This window comes from Callithrix jacchus, chromosome 10 (assembly GCF_049354715.1).
Source record: "Callithrix jacchus isolate 240 chromosome 10, calJac240_pri, whole genome shotgun sequence".
Lineage (NCBI taxonomy): Eukaryota > Metazoa > Chordata > Mammalia > Primates > Cebidae > Callithrix > Callithrix jacchus.
In genome coordinates, this window is record NC_133511.1 from 66,117,651 (window position 1) to 66,136,583 (window position 18,933).

The 18,933-nt window shown below is 40.2% G+C and overlaps 2 protein-coding genes across 27 annotated transcripts in view; one reads left to right on the forward strand and one right to left on the reverse strand.

Moving 5' to 3' along the window:
* XRRA1 (X-ray radiation resistance associated 1) overlaps window positions 1-11,345 on the forward strand; it is a 133,451-nt gene extending 122,106 nt beyond the window's left edge. For all 26 annotated transcript variants that reach the window (XR_013523247.1, XM_035265446.3, XM_078340214.1 and 23 more), the window contains one exon: window positions 231-11,345. Coding sequence is in view for 25 of the 26 variants with exons in the window: in XM_035265446.3 (XP_035121337.3) it covers window positions 231-484 (254 nt within the window). In the remaining variant the exon portion in view is untranslated. The remainder of the gene's footprint in view (window positions 1-230) is intronic.
* The window catches only part of RNF169 (ring finger protein 169), a 92,915-nt gene continuing 75,222 nt past the window's right edge, over window positions 1,241-18,933 (reverse strand). The window contains exons 5-6 of the mRNA XM_035265464.3: window positions 8,777-8,876; window positions 1,241-8,020 (exon numbers count right to left, since the gene is read on the reverse strand). Coding sequence (XP_035121355.1) covers window positions 6,836-8,020; window positions 8,777-8,876 — 1,285 coding nt within the window. The 3' untranslated portion in view covers window positions 1,241-6,835. The remainder of the gene's footprint in view (window positions 8,021-8,776; window positions 8,877-18,933) is intronic.

Consider the following 18,933-nt stretch of genomic DNA (forward strand, 5'->3'; position numbering starts at 1 on the left):
CTAAAATCATACATCATGTTAAGGTCCTGAACCAGGGCTTAAGATAGAAGAGTCAGGAGGGCATACTGCTGACTTCCCACTGCCTCAAGCTGGAAAGGCCATTTTTAGCCCCTTACCATCCTCCTGCGACACCATCCCACTTTCCAAGGGTCTCTGGACCAAATCCTGCTGCTTCTGGCTGGGTGGGAACCAGCATGAGCTGGTGCCTCTCCTGGCTTCTTTTCCTGCAGGCACTGTCCTGCGTCGTCGGACAGAGCAGCGGCTGGTGAACCAGAAGCAGTACCTGGAGGCCAAGAGGCTGTTGAAGGAGTTCCAGGCACGCTACCGGCGGCTGGTGCGTGGCTCTCTGCGGACAGTGTTGGGGACCACCCTGCTCCCTCCAGCCTGCCCACCGCTGAGTGAGAGCCAGCCCAAGTTTGGCCGCTTCCTCAAGTTCATTGATGAGTTCTGCCAGGACCCCACAACCAGTGGCTCACAAAGCTAGGGCTGTGCACCACCTGGCCTGTGCCCCAGCTCTCCCCAAGGGCTGTGCCATGGACTGCACCAGCCAGCCACAGGCCTCAGCTCAACTGGGCTCCACTCACTGGACACAAACTGGCCTCCCCGTCAGAATCTTCCTTCCTTGGGCCAGGCATGACCTGGTGCCTTGCCCAGTGGAATAAAGAGTAACTGCACAGGGCAACAGACTGGGTGCCACATGCATTCTTTCTTGGAACCCAGGCCACAGCAGTATTGTCACACTTCCCTCTAAAAATGGTTTTCCAGTTCAGATGCAACAGGGATACATTTGTTCTCTGTTGTATGAGAAACGGATACCAAGGGGATCTTAACAAACTCCTGAACAATGGCTCCAAAAAGGGTATTTTTAAAAACCAGATCTTGTGAGTAGATCCCTAATGTGCAGGGAGTGTTATCCTGTACATTCATTCTTTGAGCTCAGACTCTTTCTTGGTTCCTTCATTAGGAACATAAATAGTTGAATGTGAATATGACAGTAAATTGGAGCAAACTGTTAACTGGAGATAACTTATGCCAAAAGATATAGTTGTAACCATGAAAACCCCATCCCAGCTCCTAATCTCTACCACTACCACTATTTTGAATGCCAAAGCAAGACATTCAGCATGGGGCATCTCCCAGAGCACATGCAGCACCAAAAATCCACACACCGCCTAAACTTAACCCATGTTTCTGTCTGAGATCATTCTCCAGTGACAAGACTTTGACTAGAAACGGAGCGTTCACTTTCATGAGTTTCCTTTACTGTATTCTCAACTTGGGCCTTGCCTCAAGCAGGCAAACATACATAGAAGAATGCACTTTGGTACTGTTTAAATAAAACACATCATCCCACTTGATTCCATGCCACGTCACTGCTGGCAAAAGCATCCCCAACAGGGCATGTCCTGCTCAAAGTCCTCTTTGTCAAAACGCTCTTCTTTTAAGTTGGAGAGGAGGCAGCCAGCAGTGGCAGTCCATAGGGATCCAGGTACCTTCTCCAATTCTAAAGCAGACAGCAGGTTGAATAAAACCAATATACAACCTGTTTTCTAGGTAGGAGGTGACAAGGCCCTTAGGACAACTATATTTGTACAAAGAGTTGAGAGTTAACAGTCTATCAGGCTAAAAAGAAAAAACCACCATTGGTTGGCATTTAAAATAATTTTTCCCTTGCATAGTATCTATTCTCTCACTAGGACGTTAAGCACTCTGCTGGAGGCTCAGCGTTGGTAAAATGAGGAAGAAAGAACCCCTGCTCTCTCTGGTGGCACAGCTTTGGAGGGTGGTGGTCCCAATAAGGGGAAATCTGCCTGCTGCCGTATTAATCTGGAACCAGGGCCAATAGCTACTCTTGAAATCTTGTTTTTGAAGAATGAGTTCATTGCCTGTTTTACCTTATAGTAAATGATTGATAGGAAAGGAAGATGAACAAACTTTGCTTTGCCTTGGCTTCATACTAGTTCTTGATTTAAGACACCAGAAAGGGAGCCAGTCTGCTCAGAGTTAGAGAGGTTGTAAAAAGTTGCCACCTTATTCACAAGGCATTAAAAAGGAATTTACTCATAAAGGAGAAGAGCAAATTTTTTTCTTAGGAAGAAAAAAATACTGATAATACATAGAATAACCTGCACATTGGCACTTTTTCCTTCGTCCAATCTGTCTATAAACTGGTGACCCTTGCAAATATCTTAGTATCTTTTCTACGATCTTCAGAAAGCTGTAGCAGGTTAACAATCATGTATAAAGATGTATTTCCTGGATCTTCAGAAGAAAATCTATTTAGCACTTTCCCTATAATCTGCACCTTCCACCCCACCCTAGACCTGCTTTCTCTTTGAGAATTCACAACCAACTATGTTTATAGACCAATTCAAAAGACCACTCTATGAGCTGATGAGGATAAGGCTGGCCGAGAAAAATTTAAGACCCTAATGAGTTTCCAATTTTTAAAGAAAATTTGGCTAGGTGACTTTTAACACTTAAAATTATTCCAATCAAAATATATCACTTTCCAAGATTCCACATTCTTATTACTTACTTATACTACAGAGACTCTCTCTACCTGAGCATGTATTCAGGGGATATAGGTACATTTAACTCTTAACTGAAAAAAAACAGGGAAAAAAAAGCTATTAAAATAGCCTCCTAAATCATTTCGGGGTATCCCCATCATTGGTGTGTGCATCTGTGTGTATCAAACTTTAATGACTATTTATTCAGACCCTGGAAAACTACACTATAAAATAGGGTACTGGATTGCAAGTTCCTTGTTTGGCTAAAAAAGGGGGTTGGGGAAGAAGCTGTTTAACTTGGATGATTTCCATGCCCATTCCAGCTACACATTCTATGATTGTGATCCAGCCTTTGATTCGTCTCTTTCTGTGCTCTTCTACTAGACATTTCAATGAGAAGCTAGGCAGGAAAAAGGAAAGGAATCCCAAGTTGCTGCCAGCTCTAAGAGATCAGGTTGGGGGAGGGATTAGGAGGTTACTAAATTGAGATGTGAACCTCCTCTGACCATGTCAGTGATCCACAATCCACCTCACTTCTTGGAGGAAAGCTGAAAGCAGTTTCTGAAGCGAAGTTAATGTGATCACTAGAGAAAATTCATTCTCCTTCCATCACATTACTTAGTAAAAGAAAAGCAGTGGTGCAATCAAATTCACAAATACTGATGGGGGGGGTCTCTAAAATGTAGAATGCAGCATGCTGGGTGCCTTTCAGTATCCTAAATGAGACCAGAGATGGCTTTCCTAAAACCATAAACTCTCCAGCGACACATACATTCAAATGCATTCCATTTGACGTTGAGCTCCTCAAGAGTGGGAGTGGGAACTGCTTTATCTCCACAATCCAGCTCAGGGTTAGCACACATTTGAAGCTCAGGAAATGTTTGTCAAATAGAAAAGAAAAGATGAACAGCTTTGAGTCATCAGCTGCAGGAGTCAGGCACAGTGACAGCTTCCCATTTTAGTCAGTTGCCCAGTTTGTAACCAGACAGTAATTAAGCAGCTTTAATCTCTTAAGGGCATTTTTCCTTTAGGGAAAATGAACAAAAACAAAACATTTATTACCAGTGCTGCTTTCAAGCAAAAATGTAAAAATTAAATTAAAAGTTTAAAAAATAAGTGAAGCCACTTAGGAGTTTCCCTAGCAAGCCTCGCCCAAGAAGACTGAACCTTTTTTAAAAAGAGGTAATTATATAAAAGGGGCCAGAGGCTGGATGCATAATCCCCTGATTTTACGCCAACCCAACACCCCCAGATGACTTCTTCCAGCAGATACAATCAACAGGTCAAGAACATTTTCTCAAAGTATCTTTCCCTCTCTATGGAAAAGAGCTGACAGCCCCTCTTGAGGGCACATTTCTTGGATTTCCCCTCAGATTGACCTTCACCCTCCCACCTCTCGTAACTTCCCCTTTAATAAGGAAAAATCCCATAGACTGCATATATACAAGGAACAGAGTTAGCAAGACATGGGTAATTTGTATGGTGAACTGGATGTCAATGATTTGTGGGGAATTTGTTTTGTGAAATTGTGCATCTCTTATTCTAACTCACAAACCCTCCCCATCTATTTCCTTCCTCGTCCTTTTCTCTTCCTCCAAAAAAATCCATCTCAACAACTTGACTTGTAACCAACTTCAGAACCATGGAAGGAGGGGGACTTTTCAGAAAGAAAAAGCATTCAGGTTTTAGTTATTAAGGATGGGAAGCATGTTAAAATACAGATAATACCTTAGTGGTTTTTCCTTCCTCCAAAGTCAAGCTGACTAAAGATCAAATCTCCTCCCTCCTTAACCTAGACCACTCTACCTATATTTGAAGGACTGTTGCTCAGCAGAAGTTTAGAAAAACAACTGTCAATACCATCTTAGGCATCACAGTAGGTACAAGGGGGAAAGGCAGTAAGCTGAACCTAGTATTTGGAATATTTGCTTAACAAGAATTTGTTCACTCTGCACTTGTTGCAACTGCTATGCAATTCTTAAAATGAAAAGAATTTGGGGAAATATTTAAAATATATATCTTTTATCTATTAAAAATATTTCTTTCTACCAAAGACAAAAATCAATTCCAACAGAGAAGTGTTTTTCCAATTACTGGAGATATAGAAAAAGATGGCAAGTGGAAAAATAAGTGTCTTTGCTCCTACCAACAAGACTAGCCTTCCAATAATATTTACTAAGATCAAAAAGGAATTGCAGGAAATGGCAGTAACTGATAAGTTTCCTCTAAGGGCATTTATACTAAGGTCACCCTCCCTGTCTTCTGTAAACCAGAGCCAGCTCTTCAGTTTTGGGCAATACCACGCCCTCCAGCAGCCCCTTGGAGGACATAATTGTTGGTAGGGCCTAGAACTGAAGTAGTGTGACCATAAAGTAATGAGATTGATATATGTTTTTAAAACATACATCTGCACATGTGCACGCACACACAGAGCACAGAATACATACATTCAGGTGAGTGATGTTCCCCACCAGTAGTCACCAAAGAGATTCTACCTATCTCAGTGATGACCACAATACTTAAGACATCTCTGGAACCTCTCTTTGGGAACTGTTTGGGAATTATGCGCTGCACAAGAAAATGGCTCTGACTTCTTTACAGCAGCACCCCATTTATTACTGCAAACCCAATTGATAAGCCACCTTCTTTTCCAGAGGCTTCAAATAACTGCTGGCTAGTCTCAGATTTAAAATCCTCTCGTAAGCAAAAATAACACTGAAGATCTGCCCTGAGAAGGCAAATCTGAGAGGACTAAAAGGAGTTATACCATCTGCCTTGATCAGTGAGTCACTGTGCTGGACTTTGGCTTCTAGATCTAGAAGCTGAGGAGGACCTTGGAAGGAGGCTGGAACAGATAACCATTAAGGTCCCTTCCAGTTCTTGCATTTTGGGAGTCAATGTTTCTAGATGTTTCTAGTCTTTAAGGACAGTTCCAGAAATGCTTTCCCCAATGACAGTGGCATTGGAAAAACTAAGCAGTATCCTGCTGGGAGGCTACTCAAGAGGGACACCATACACTGGAATATATAAACCCTGGAAGGTTTGTTAAAATGCCTGCCACATGACTTTATAGTAACAGCTTATACATATATAGGGAATGCCAGCCCATCTGAAATTCGCTAAAGTCATATCTTGATCCCTATTCTCAATGAGCCCAGATGGGCAGAAGCACCAAGCACCACCAGGAATGCAAAAGACACATGGTGTCAGCTGCTAAGGAAAATAAACCCCCAAAGGTCCATGGGACTGAATTTACCAGCTGCATCCAGCTAGATACCTTGTTTCCATAGTATTAGAGTTTAAGTATGATTCTTTGCCCAACTTCAGGGTGAATAGTTTGGATTTTAGATCAACATTGCAGATAATCCTTGGCCATGTGAAAAGTAATAATGAAGCCTGATTATAGTTTGTCTCATAGGCTGAAACCCCCAGAAAAACAGAAGGCTGTCAACTGTGGGGATGGCGATAATGCATAGTACATGTTTATCCATCCTGTCAATCTTGTTTGCACGTGGATTTTGCATTATCAGTGTTCAATGTCCAGCCTAGTGTCCCCTAGGTTCCCCTGGCATGCCCTTAGGTTGTGGTCTATTTGGAAAACCTGTAGAAAATCCATGGGTTATGCCACTCAGTAGCTGAGAACTGGAACATCTGCATTGCAGTTTCACCATCTAAAAATGGGGCTGATACCAGTTACATGATAGGTCTCTTGAAAAGACCAAATTAAATGATGTCTGTAAATGTGCTCTTTCAACTATATAGCATTCATCAAATGTCAGTTTTTAAACAGAGAATGTAAATTAACTTTTGTAAAGGCACAAGCCCGATACAGAGAGGTATTTACTTTTGGCAAGGGCTGGGAGAAAGAGGAACATAACCATCTATCATTTTGGATCTGCCAAGGAACTAAATTGTTCACATCTTTGAAAAAGATGGAATTAATTTTTATCTGCAAGGCTGATTTAAAACAATACCCTGCTGAAAGAGGTCAGGAGGTCTATCAGTTTCAGAAGGTATCCCCTCTTTACCATTTCCACCTGTTGCCATTATGCTCCTGAATGAGGCCTTTCCAAATCTCATTCCAAGTGGGTGCTGCCAAGTTTGGCCCAGAAGCCCTTAGGGGTGGTCACTCAGGCTCCTGGCCTGGGTCGCAGAGATGCAGTTCCCTTGAATATTGACTACAAAGGCCCTAGAACCTCTCAGAACCATATTAGACAGTGTTTTGCCATTAAAATAAAACCAAAGTGAGCAACATTCAGCACTTCAGGATAATGATCAAGGCTGAAGACCTTTTAAAAATAGGTAACACTGTTCACTGGGTGCTACTTGGCCCCGGCCATGTTGCTGGACCTTAGGAGATACTGATCCACACTTCCTTTTCGCCGGCTCACAGTCCGCCTCTCATTGTCAAACATGCGCTGCAACTGCAGAGCCAACTGTCGGTCTTCTTCCTCTTGCTGAAGTTTCTGCTCCATCTCTTGCAGGACTGGGTCTGTTGGGGCCAGACCCACCTCACCACTGGCTTGTCGCAGTTTTTTAAGGGAGCCATTTTGTTCCAAGTGCTTGGTCTTGCAGTGTCTTTTCCGGCCTCGACGCAAAGAAGGAAGTGGCTCTTCAACTAGGCTGTCGACTAGAACACCATTAGCCAGATCAAAATGATTTAATGTCTTTAATTGTTTCTTTGTTTTGAGAACTCCACCCAGAACACTGTTTTGGGGTAGCACTGAATTAACTGCGGAGATTTTCATGGCTCTGCTTATACAGGTTTTGTCTAACTTGGCATCTGGAATTGACCCTGACCCCTCAAACTGCTCCCTTTCCAAAGAAGTCCCGCTGCTTCCCCCTTTGAGTTCTGAGGAACAGCAGGTTTCCAGTGGGATCTCAGTGCTACTTTTATTATCATTGTCCTGTTCTGCTTTTGTTTGGCTAACAGAGGGGAAATAATCAAGATCAGCAGAGGTGGGTCCAGTATACTCAGAGAGGACCTGCCCACTGGACAATCTTGTATTTACAGCCAGGAGTGGCTTCTCCTTGCTAGAATGGATCCCTTCAGAGCCTAGTAAGTCTTCTCCCATTTCAGGAGCCAGGGAGGTAAGAGTGGCTTTTGAAAGGGTCTTTTTGATCTGCCGCTCCTGAAAGATCTGTTCCCACTTTTTGAGGATCCGTGGACTGGCCTCATAAGAAGTCTGCTTCTGCAGGCTTCTGTTTAGGTTACGTGGCGTTGATTTGATAATGAGGGGACTTAGCACACGGCCATCAGGGAGTCTCTTGGGAGGGGTACATGGTGAACAGACAATGGGCTTGAAATGGTTTAGTTCTTCGGAGATGCTATCATTGCTCTCAGGGCTGACAGAACGCTCTGGCTTATGCAGGGAAGCCAAGGAGGAAAGGGAGCTGAAAGGCAGACGCTTTTCAATGGTTAAGTCAGGGGCTGAGAGGCAACGGTTGTTTTGAGTTGACAAGAGGACACCAATGATGGGGTTGGAGGCTGGAGTAATAGTTGTGACCTGAAAGAGAATAAAAGATTATGCATTCACATACATACATATACATTTTCCTTCATCACTCCTTTATGATGGTAGAGGGACAGGGAAGGGAAGGACAAGAAAAGGGGTGAAGGGTAATGTGAGACTAAGAAGGGAGAAAATCCCTAACTTAGAAAGCACACCATTGAGCAGAAAATCCTACATACTTGAAACAATAAAACTGAAAATCTGTAGGGGAAAAAAACTTACCCAGAGCTTCAAAAAAGGTTTCTTGTCCAGTTATGGTGGCTCACACCTCCCAAAGTGCTGTAATCCCAGCATTTTGGGAAGCTGAGGCAGGTGTATCACCGAGACCACCCTGGACAACATAGCAAACTCCCATCTCCACAAAAAATTTAAAAGTTACCTGGGTATAGTGGCATGTGCCTGTAGTCCCAGCTACTCAGTACTGAGAAAGACTACCTGAGCTCAAGAGTTCAAGGCTGCAGTGAGCTATGGTTGCACCACTGCACACCAGCCTAGGTGACAGAGTGAGACTCTGTCTCTAAAAAAAAAAAAAAAAACCGAGGGGGGTGGTTTCTCTAGTAGCTCTAATTCTACCCATCTGGCTACGAATTCAAACTTTCTTCCTTCACATCTGTTTGTGGACTTTTCCCACGTAACTAGTATGCCTGAGCTCATTCTGCTTCTCTTCTGGAATAGTTTCTTTCATGACCATGTGCAGAGGAGGTGATGGGGCAGGCCTCACAAGCACTGAGGTCTGGGGCCGAGTTGTACCTTGGCTTTGTTGGCTGGAGCTACTCTAAGTCTGCTCTTCGCTCTTTCCTGGGCTGTGTCACTACAGCTCTGACTCCTTTCCACCTTGGAGTTTAGCTTCCTAAAAAAGAATAAATAAAAGAAAAGTAGTCAAAATTAGTCCATATACTAGGTAAGAAAAAAGGATAACAATCTCTTTTTGCTTTCTAAGCCACTCACCAAGAAAGAATTCCCTTGGGCAGCTACAATAGAAAATGAGTTAATTAACAAAATACATTCTAAGAACAAACTCTGCCAAAAGAGAATGTTCCAGAGAGAATATCTGATTCAAGCTTTTGTTTCTAAATTAGAGTCTGCCAAAAGGAGGCAGAACCAACGGCTATTTTGAACATCCTTAGAGAGATGTAGAGATACTTCACTATCCTTAATAGGGTGGATACAATATTAAATCACTTTTACAAGCAACAGATTATTTTTTATTAGATCCAAACCTCTCCTCAAACAATCTAAATCAAACACAAAACAAATACTGTACTTACAAGAATGCACAGCAGTGCACTAGATCTTTATGTACAGAGTAAAATTAAATGTAGTCTCTCCTTCAATCCATTACAATTGAGCTTTCAAAAGCCTAAATCCTAGTGATTTCAGAGATGTAAAGAACACATTTTTGTCTTTATCACATTGAGTTTATAACCCAAACCAAACTCCACAGTATTTGTATTCTATACTGAAGCCCACTACACTACAGCACAGTAAGTGCCATAAAAGAGCAGTTACTATGCAGCTAAACTTCCCAAGTGTTTTCTTCTAAGAGTTTTATAATTTTGGCTCTTAAGTTTAGGTCTTTGGTCCACCCTCAGTTAAATTTTATAACTCAAAATGGTGTGAAGTTTGAGTCCAACTTTATCCTTTTGTATGTGGATATCTATTAATAGTTGTCCCAGGATCATATGTGAACCTATGTTAGAATTATGTGCAGATGACTGTTACCTTCCCCACAGACAAGTAGGGACACTTACTTTCTCACTCACCTTTGTTTCCCCATTCCTCAACTCTTGCCTAAATATATGTCTGTTCACCAAGCACGTATCATATACTTACTATATGTATGCCAGACACTGATAGCCACTATCCAGGCACTGGGAATACAGAGAAGAATGAGACACACTCTAGGTCTTCAAGGAATCAGGGTCCAGTGGACAGACAAATAAATAAATACAATACAGTCAATGGGCACAACAAAAGAAGTATGCACAGGAAGCAGAAATGGCATAAAAGAGAGAGTTCTTCATAACCTGGGATGAAGTGAGAGCTGGGTTGGAAAACTCTTCCTTATAAGCATGTTCATTTCACAGGATAAACAGGAATTTGCCATAAGTCAAGGTGGACACATAGTTATGCAGATAATCTCAAAGAGAAATTATTTCTTCAAATGATTTGATTTCACTTTGGAATGGAATACATTATATCTCTTTTGAAGCAAAAGCCTTGTTTTCAGAGTTCTACTATGCCAGCATTAGCTAGAAGAAAACTTGTATAAAGGAGATAAAATACCTTCCCAAGATGCCTCTCTTCTCCCTACATCTCTAGTGAAAGCATGTCCTATGCACTCATAAGGACTTCTACTCCAGTTATTTCTGTGTTATTCCTCCCATTTAAAACCCTCCTATCCTATGTCTTATAACCACGTAGTGTTAACAGGAGAAAGAGGTAGCCAGCCTATATCACATGCTTGCATTATACCAAGAAATTCAACATTTAACCCAAATGAAAGATGTGAAAGTTGTACCATCTAGTGGGAAATAACATTTTGGAGCAGGTAGAATATTTCAACATCCCCCCACAAAAGCAGCTGTGTAGAAGTCAGCTTGATTGGTAATTTACTTAAGAAAAAAAAAAGTGATGGGGGCAGATCCAAGATGGATGAACAGCAACAGCTCTGGAGGGCAGTGCCCAGTGAGAAAAACGCAGACGCCACCACAGGTGAGCCTCAGGCAAGCAGGGTCTGGAATGGACCTCCAGCGTCCTACATTAGAGGCGCCTGACTGTTAGAAGGAAAACTAAAAAACAGAACGAAATAACTTCATCATCAACAAACAGGATGTCCACTCAGAGACTTCATCTGCAAGTCACCAACTACAAAGACCACAGGTAGATAAATCTACAAAGATGGGAAGAAACCAGTGCAAAACAGATGAAAACACCCAAAACCACAACGCCTCTCCTCCTCCAAGGGATCACAACTCGTCACTAGCAAAGGAACAAAGCTGGATGGAGAATGGGTCTGATGAATTAACAGAAACAGGCTTCAGAAGGTGGGTAATAACAAACTTCTCTGAGCCAAAAGTACATGTTCTAACCCAATGCAAAGAAATTAAGAACTTTGAAAAAAGGCTTGATGAACTGCCAATGAGAATAAACAGCTTACAGAAGAATAAAAATGACTTCATGGAGCTGAAAAACACAACACGAGAACTTCACAAAGCATACACAAGTTTCAATAGCTGAATCGATCAAGCAGAAGAAAGGTTATTAAAGACTGAAGATAAACTCAATGAAATAAAACAAGAAGGCAAGAATAGAAAAAGAAGAGTGAAAAGAAATGGACAAAGCCTCCAAGAAATATGGGATTATGTGAAAAGATCTAATGAACCTGAATGTGACAGAGAGAATGAATCCAAGCTGGAAAACACTCTTCAGGATATTAACCAGGAGAACTTCCCCAACCTAGCAAGCCAGGCTGCCATTCAAGTCCAGGAAATACAGAGAACACCACAAAGGTATTCCTCAACAAGAGCAACCCCAAGGCACATAATTATCAGATTCACCAGGGTTGCAATGAAGGAAAAAATGCTAAGGGCAGCCAGACAGAAACATAAGGTTACCCACAAAGAAAAGCCCATCAGACTCACAGCGGATCTCTCAGCAGAAACTACAAGCCAGAAGAGAGTGGGGGCCAATACTCAACATCCTTAAAGAAAAGAACTTTCAACCTAGAATTTCATATCCAGGCAAATTAAGCTTCATAAGTGAAGGAGAAATAAAATTATTTATGAACAAGCAATCGCTGGGAGATTTCATCACCACCAGGCCTGCCTTACAAGAGCTCCTTCTTGAAGAAGCACTAAACATAGAAAGGAATAACAAGTACCTGCCACTCCAAAAATGTACCAAATGGTAAAGAGCATCGACACAGTGAAAAAACTGCGTAAACTAATGAGCAAAACAACCAGCTGACATCAAAATGGTTCACACATAACAATATTAACCTTAAATGTAAATGGGCTAAATGCCCCGATCAAAAGACACAGACTGGCAAATTGGATAAAAAGTCAAAACCCATCAGTGTACTGTATTCAGGAAACCCATCTCACGTGCAAGGACACACATAGGCTCAAAATAAAGGGATGGAGGAAGATTTACCAAGCAAATGGAGAAGGGAAAAAAGCAGGAGTTACAATCCTAGTGTCTGATACAACAGACTTTAAACAAACAAAGATCAAAAGAGACAAAGAAGGGCACTGCATAACAGTAAAAGGATCAATGCAACAAGAAGAGCTAACGATCCTAAATATATACATACCCAATACAGGAGCACCCAGATACATAAAGCAAGTTCTTAATGACTTGCAAAGAGACTTAGACTCTCGCACAATAATAGTTGGGGGCCTTTAACACTCCACTGTCAGTATTAGACAGATCAACGACACAGAAAATTAGCAAGGATATCCAGGACTTGAACTCAGATCTGAACCAAGCAAACCTAATAGACATATACAGAACTCTCCACTCCAAATCCACAGAATACACATTCTTCTCAGCACCACATCACACCTACTCTAAAACTGACCACATAATTGGAAGTAAATAACTCCTCAGCAAATGCAAAAGAACGGAAATCATAACAGTCTCTCAGATGACAGTGCAATCAAATTAGAACTCAGGATTAAGAAACTAACGCAGAACCACACAACTTCATGGAAACTGAACAACTGGCTCTTGAATGTTGACTGGATAAACAATGAAATGAAGGCAGAAATAAAGATGTTCTTTGAAACCAACGAGAATGAAGACAAAATGTACCAGAATCTCTGGGACACATTTAAAGCAGTGTCTAGAGAGAAATTTATAGCAATAAATGCCCACATGAAAAGCAAGGAAAGATCTAAACTCAACACCCTATCATTGAAATTGAAAGAGCTAGAGGAGCAAGATTAAAAAAAACTCAGAAGGAAGCAGAAGACAAGTAACTAAGATCAGAGCAGAACTGAAAGAGACAGAGACACAAAAACCCTTCAAAAAAAATCAATAAATCCAGGAGCTGGTTTTTTGAAAAGATCAACAAACTAAATAGACCACTAGCCTGATTAATAAAAAAGAAAAGAGAGAATAAAATAAATGCAATAAAAATGATAAAGGGGATATCACCACCGATTCCACAGAAATACAAACTACCATCAGAGATTACTACAAATAACTCTATACACACAAACCAGTAAACCTGGAAGAAATGGATAAATTCCTGGACACTTGCACCCTCCCAAGACTAAACCAGGAAGAAGTCAAAACCCTGACTAGACCAATAACAAGGGCTGAAGTTGAGGCAGCAATTAACAGCCTACCAAAAAAAAGCCCAGGTCTAGACGAGTTCACAGCCAAATACTACCAGACATACAAAGAGGAGTTGATAACCATTATTTCTGAAACTATTCCAAACAATACAAAAAGAGGGAATCCTTCCCAAATCATTTTATGAGACCAACATCATCCTGATACCAAAACCTGGCAGAGACTCAACAAAAAAGAAAACTTTAGGACAATATCCATGATGAACATAGATGCAAAAATCTTCAATAAAATACTGGCAAACCGACGGCAACAGCACATCAAAAAGCTTATCCATTACGATCAAGTAGGCTTCATTCTGGGGATGCAATGCTAGTTCAACATACGCAAGTCTATAAACAGTCCTTTGCTAAAAACTCTCAATAAACTACGTATCGACAACGTATCTCAAAATAATAAACGCTATTTAGGACAAACCCACAGCCAATATCATACTGAATGGGTAAAAACTGGAAGCAGTCCCTTTGAAATCTGGCACTAGACAAGAATGCCCTCTCTAACCACTCCTATTCAATACAGTACTCGAAGTACTAGCCAGAGCAATTAGGCAAGAAAAAGAAACAAAGGGTATTCAATTAGGAAAGGAGGAAGTCAAATCTTCTCTATTTGCAGATGACATGATTGTATGTTTAGAAGACCCCATCGTCTCAGCCCAAAATCTCCTTAAACTGATAAGCAACTTCAGCAAAGTCTCAGGATACAAAATCAATATGCAGAAATCACAAGCATTCCTATACAACAACAGACTTAAAGAGAGCCAAATCAAGAACAAACTGCCATTCACAATTGCTACAAAGAGAATAAAATACCTAGGAATACAACTAGCAAGGAACCTAAGGGACCTCTTCAAGGAGAACTACAAACCACTGCTCAAGGAAATAAGAGAGGACACAAACAGATGGAAAAATAGTCCATGCTCATGGTTAAGAAGAATAAATACTGTGAAAATGGCCATATTGTCCAAAGTAATTTATAGATTCAATGCTATCCCCATCAAGCTACCCATGACCCTTTTCACAGATCTGGAAAAAAACACCTTAAATTTCATACGAAACCAAAAGAGAGCCTGCATAGCCAAGACAATTCTAAGCAAAAAGAACAAAGCTGGAGGCATCACACTACCTGACTTCAAACTATGCTACAAGGCTACAGTAATCAAAACAGCATGGTACTGGAACCAAAACAGAAATACAGATCAATGGAACAGAACAGAGGCCTCATAGGCAATGCCACACATCTACAACCATCTAATCTTTGACAAAACTGACAAAAACAGACAATAGGGAAAGGATTCCCTGTTTAATAAATGGTGTTGAGAAAACACTCGAGCCAAGTGCAGAAAGCAGAAACTGGACCCCTTCCTGACACCTTACACTACAATTGACTACAGATGGATTAAAGACTTAAACATAAGGCCTAACACCATAAAAACCCTAGAAGAATAGGCAAAACCATTCGGGACATAGGCATAGGCAAGGATTTCGTGACTAAAACACCAAAAGCATTGGCAACAAAAGCCAAAAAAGACAAATGGGATCTAACTAAACTCCAGAGCTTCTGCACAGCAAAAGAAACAATCATAAGAGTGAACCAGCAACCAACTGAATGGGAAACAATTTCTGCAATCTACCCATCTGACAAAAGGCTAATATCCAGAATCTACAAAGAACTAAAACAAATTTACAAGAAAAACAAACAAACACATTCAAAAGTGGGCAAAGGACATGAACAGATACTTTTCAAAAGAAGACATTTTTGGGGCCAAGAAACATGAAAAAATGCTCATCATCACTGGTCATTACAGAAATGCAAATCAAAACCACATTGAGATACCATCTCATGCCAGTTAGAATGGCGATCATTAAAAAATCTGGAGACAACAGATGCTGAAGAGGATGTAGAGAAATAGGAACACTTCTACGCTGTTGGTGGGAGTGTAAATTAGTTCAACCACTGTGGAAGACACTGTGGTGACTCCTTAAGGACCTAGAAATAGAAATTCCATTTTACCCAGCAATCCCACTACTGGGTATATCCAAAGGATTATAAATCATTCTATTATAAAGACACATGCACACGTATGTTAATTGTGGCACCGTTTACAATAGCAAAGACCTGGAACCAACCCAAATGCCCATCGATGATAGCCTGGACAAGGAAAATGTGGCACATATACACCATGGAATATTATGCAGCCATAAAAAAACGATGAGTTTGTGTCCTTTGTAGGGACATGGATGAATCTGGAAACCATCATTCTCAGCAAACTGACACAAGAACAGAAAAACAAACACTGCATGTTCTCACTCACAGGCGAGTGTTGAATAATGAGAGCAAATGGACACAGGGAAGGGAGCATCACACACTGGGGTCTCTTGTGGGGGAATAGGGGAGGGACAGCAGGGGAGGTTGGAGAGGGGTAACAGAGTGAGAAATGCCAGATACAGGTGACGGAGGGATGGAGGAAGCAAACCACATTGCCGCATATGTACCTATGCAACAATCCTGCATGTTTTGCACATATACCCCAGAACCTAAAGTGCAATAAAAATAATATATATGTAAATTGATAATCATTTGCATCCCTAGAAGTCACAGAAACTGTCAGTGGTGTTAAGCCACCCAGAAGCATACTGTATGGCAGATTAAAATGCTATGGTAAATAATATATACCTTGGGTTAGAAGCGAAGTGAAGTTGAGAGAGAGAGCATGTTACTTCAAATATATGAATTGTTTGGTGTGATTCCATTGGTGAAACAAGCAGACAATACGAGGAAAAGCTTTTCTGATCAACCTAAGAAAGACCTTTGTAACTTTCAATAGTCAGAGCAGTTCACTGACAGTTGCCTGGGGAGACACTGAGCTCGATGCCATTAGAGGTATTCAAACTGGGGCTGGATCTAGATCTTAAGTTCCAAATATTACATACTTAAGAAACAGCCTAATATAATTTTGAAAAACAGGCTATAAATCCATTTTTTCAGGTGTAAAACAGTCAAATTGAAAGTCACTGTTTTCAAGTCTACGTTATCAGCTACACAAATGACAAGTACCTGTAGTGGGGAGAACATCTTCACATGCCCCATAAACTCCATTTTGGCAAAAGAAAAGGCTCAGGGAGGAAACACACTTGTTTGGTGTGTTTGCAGTGAGCAAGCAACGAAGAAATCTTAAAGACATTTCTGACGATCTAAAATCTTTTTGGTAAATGTTAGTATAGCTGAAATTGTCACTACCTCTCCCATTCATCTGATCAACAGACTTTACTGAGCACCAACTCTGCGCAAAGCATTAGAGACAGACTAATCAAAATATAACCTTCACTGAAAAGGAGCATCTAGTCACTGAGGTCCACCACTCTATAGCGTAAGTGCTGTAAAAGAGCAGTTATCATACAACTGAACTCCTCAAGTGTTTTCTTCTGTTTTATAGTTTAAGCTCTTACATTTAGGTCATTGATCCATCTGGAGTTCATTTTTGTATGTGGTATGAGGTTGGGGTCCAACTTCATTCTTTTACATGTAGATATCCAGTTATCCCAGTACCATATGTAAAGTGACTACTCTATAGTCACTGAATGGTCTTGGCACCCTTGCTGAAAATTAATTGACCATAGATGTATGGGTTAATTTCTGGACTCTCAATTCTATTCCACTGATATAGATGTCTACCATTATTCCACTACCACACTGTTTTGATTGCTATACTTTGCAGTAAATTTTAAAATCGGGAGTTGTGAGTCTTCTACCTTCGTTCTTTTTTTATTTTCAAGATTATTTTGACTATTTGGAATCTTCTGAAAATTTATATGTGCATTTTAGTATGTTTGCCCATTTCTGCATTTCTCCATTGGCATTTTAATAGGTGTTGCACTAAATCTGCAAAATGACTTCAAGAGTATTGCCATCTTAACAATCTTCTAATCCATGAGCAAACGAGGTCTTTTGCTTTACTTAGATCTTCTTTCACTTCTTTAAGCAACATTTTGTAGTTTCAGCATATAAGTCTTGTATTACTGTGGTTAAATTTATTCGTAAGTATTCTATTTTTTGATGCTATCATAAACTGAATTGTTTTCATAGTTAATTTTTTTGGATTGCTCATTGCTAGTGTATAGAAATGATAGAAATGCAACTGATTTTTGTGTGGTGAGCTTATATCCTGAAACTTTGCTAAAATTTTCTATCAGCTTTAACAATTATTTCATGAATTCCTTAGGATTTTTTGTGAATAATATGCCATGTGTAAACAGAGACCGTACAATATTGAACAAAAGTGGCAAGAGTAAATATCATTTATCTTATTCCTGCTATTGGGAGGAACATTTTGTCTTTTACCATTGAGTATGATGTTTGCTGTGGGTTTTTCAGATTCCCTTTATAATGTTGATGAAGTTATCTTATCTTCCTAAATGTTCAGCATTTTTCTCATGAAAAGGTAAAAGATTTTGTCACTTTTTTGTGTCTACTGAATTTTTTTCCCTTCATTCTACTAAAATGGTACATTACACTGATATTCATATGTAGAAACACCTTTGCATTCTTGGGATAAATCCCACTGGTCATGGTGCATAATTCTTTTAAAATGCTGCTGGATTTTGTTGGCTGGTATTTTTGCTGAAGAATTTTGTATCTACATTCCCAAGAGGTCTTGGTCTATAGTTTTCTTATGAAATCTTTGTCCGGCTTGGTATCAAGGTAATGCTTACCTCATAGAATATTTATTCTTCTAACTTTGGGGAGAGTTTGAGGATTCCTGTTAATTCTTCTTTAGATGTTTTGTAGAATCACCATTGAAGCCTTCTGATCCTGATTGTTGAATGTTTTTTTTATAAATTATGGGTTCAACCTTTTTACTTAATATAGGTCAATTCATATTTTCAACTTCCTCTTAAGTTCAGGTATTTTACATGTTTCTAGGAACTGGTACATTTCATCTAAATTATCTAATGTGTTGGCATAAAATTATTCAGTTTTGTCTCTAATCCTTCTTAATTCTATAAGGTCAGTAATGGTACCACTTTACTTCCTGATTTTAGTAATTTGAGTCTTCTCTTTCTTCTTAATCAGTCTAGTTAAAAGTCTGTCAATTTTGTTGATCTTACCAATGGAACCAACTTTTGGTTTCATTCATTCAATTGTTTTCCTATTCTCTGTTTATCTTCAATGTAATCTTTATTATTTCCTTCCTTTTATTTTCTGTGTTTAGTCTGTTCTGTGTGTTTAATCTTAATCTTTTATAATATAGGCTTTTACAGCTATAACTTTCCCTCTGAGCACTGCTTTCATTACATTCAGTAAGTTTTGATGTGCTGATTTTTGTTTCCTTTTACTTTCATCTTTTTCCATCGTTTAAGTTGAAAGTATATGTGCAGGATGTGCAGGTTTGTTACATAGCCAAACCTGTGTCATGGTGGTTTGCTGTACAGATCATCCCATCACCTAGGTATTAAGCCCAGCTTCCATTAGCTATTCTTCCTGATGCTCTCCTTCTTTCCGCACCCCATCCTTGGACAGGCCCCAGTATGTGTTGTTTCCTCACACATGTC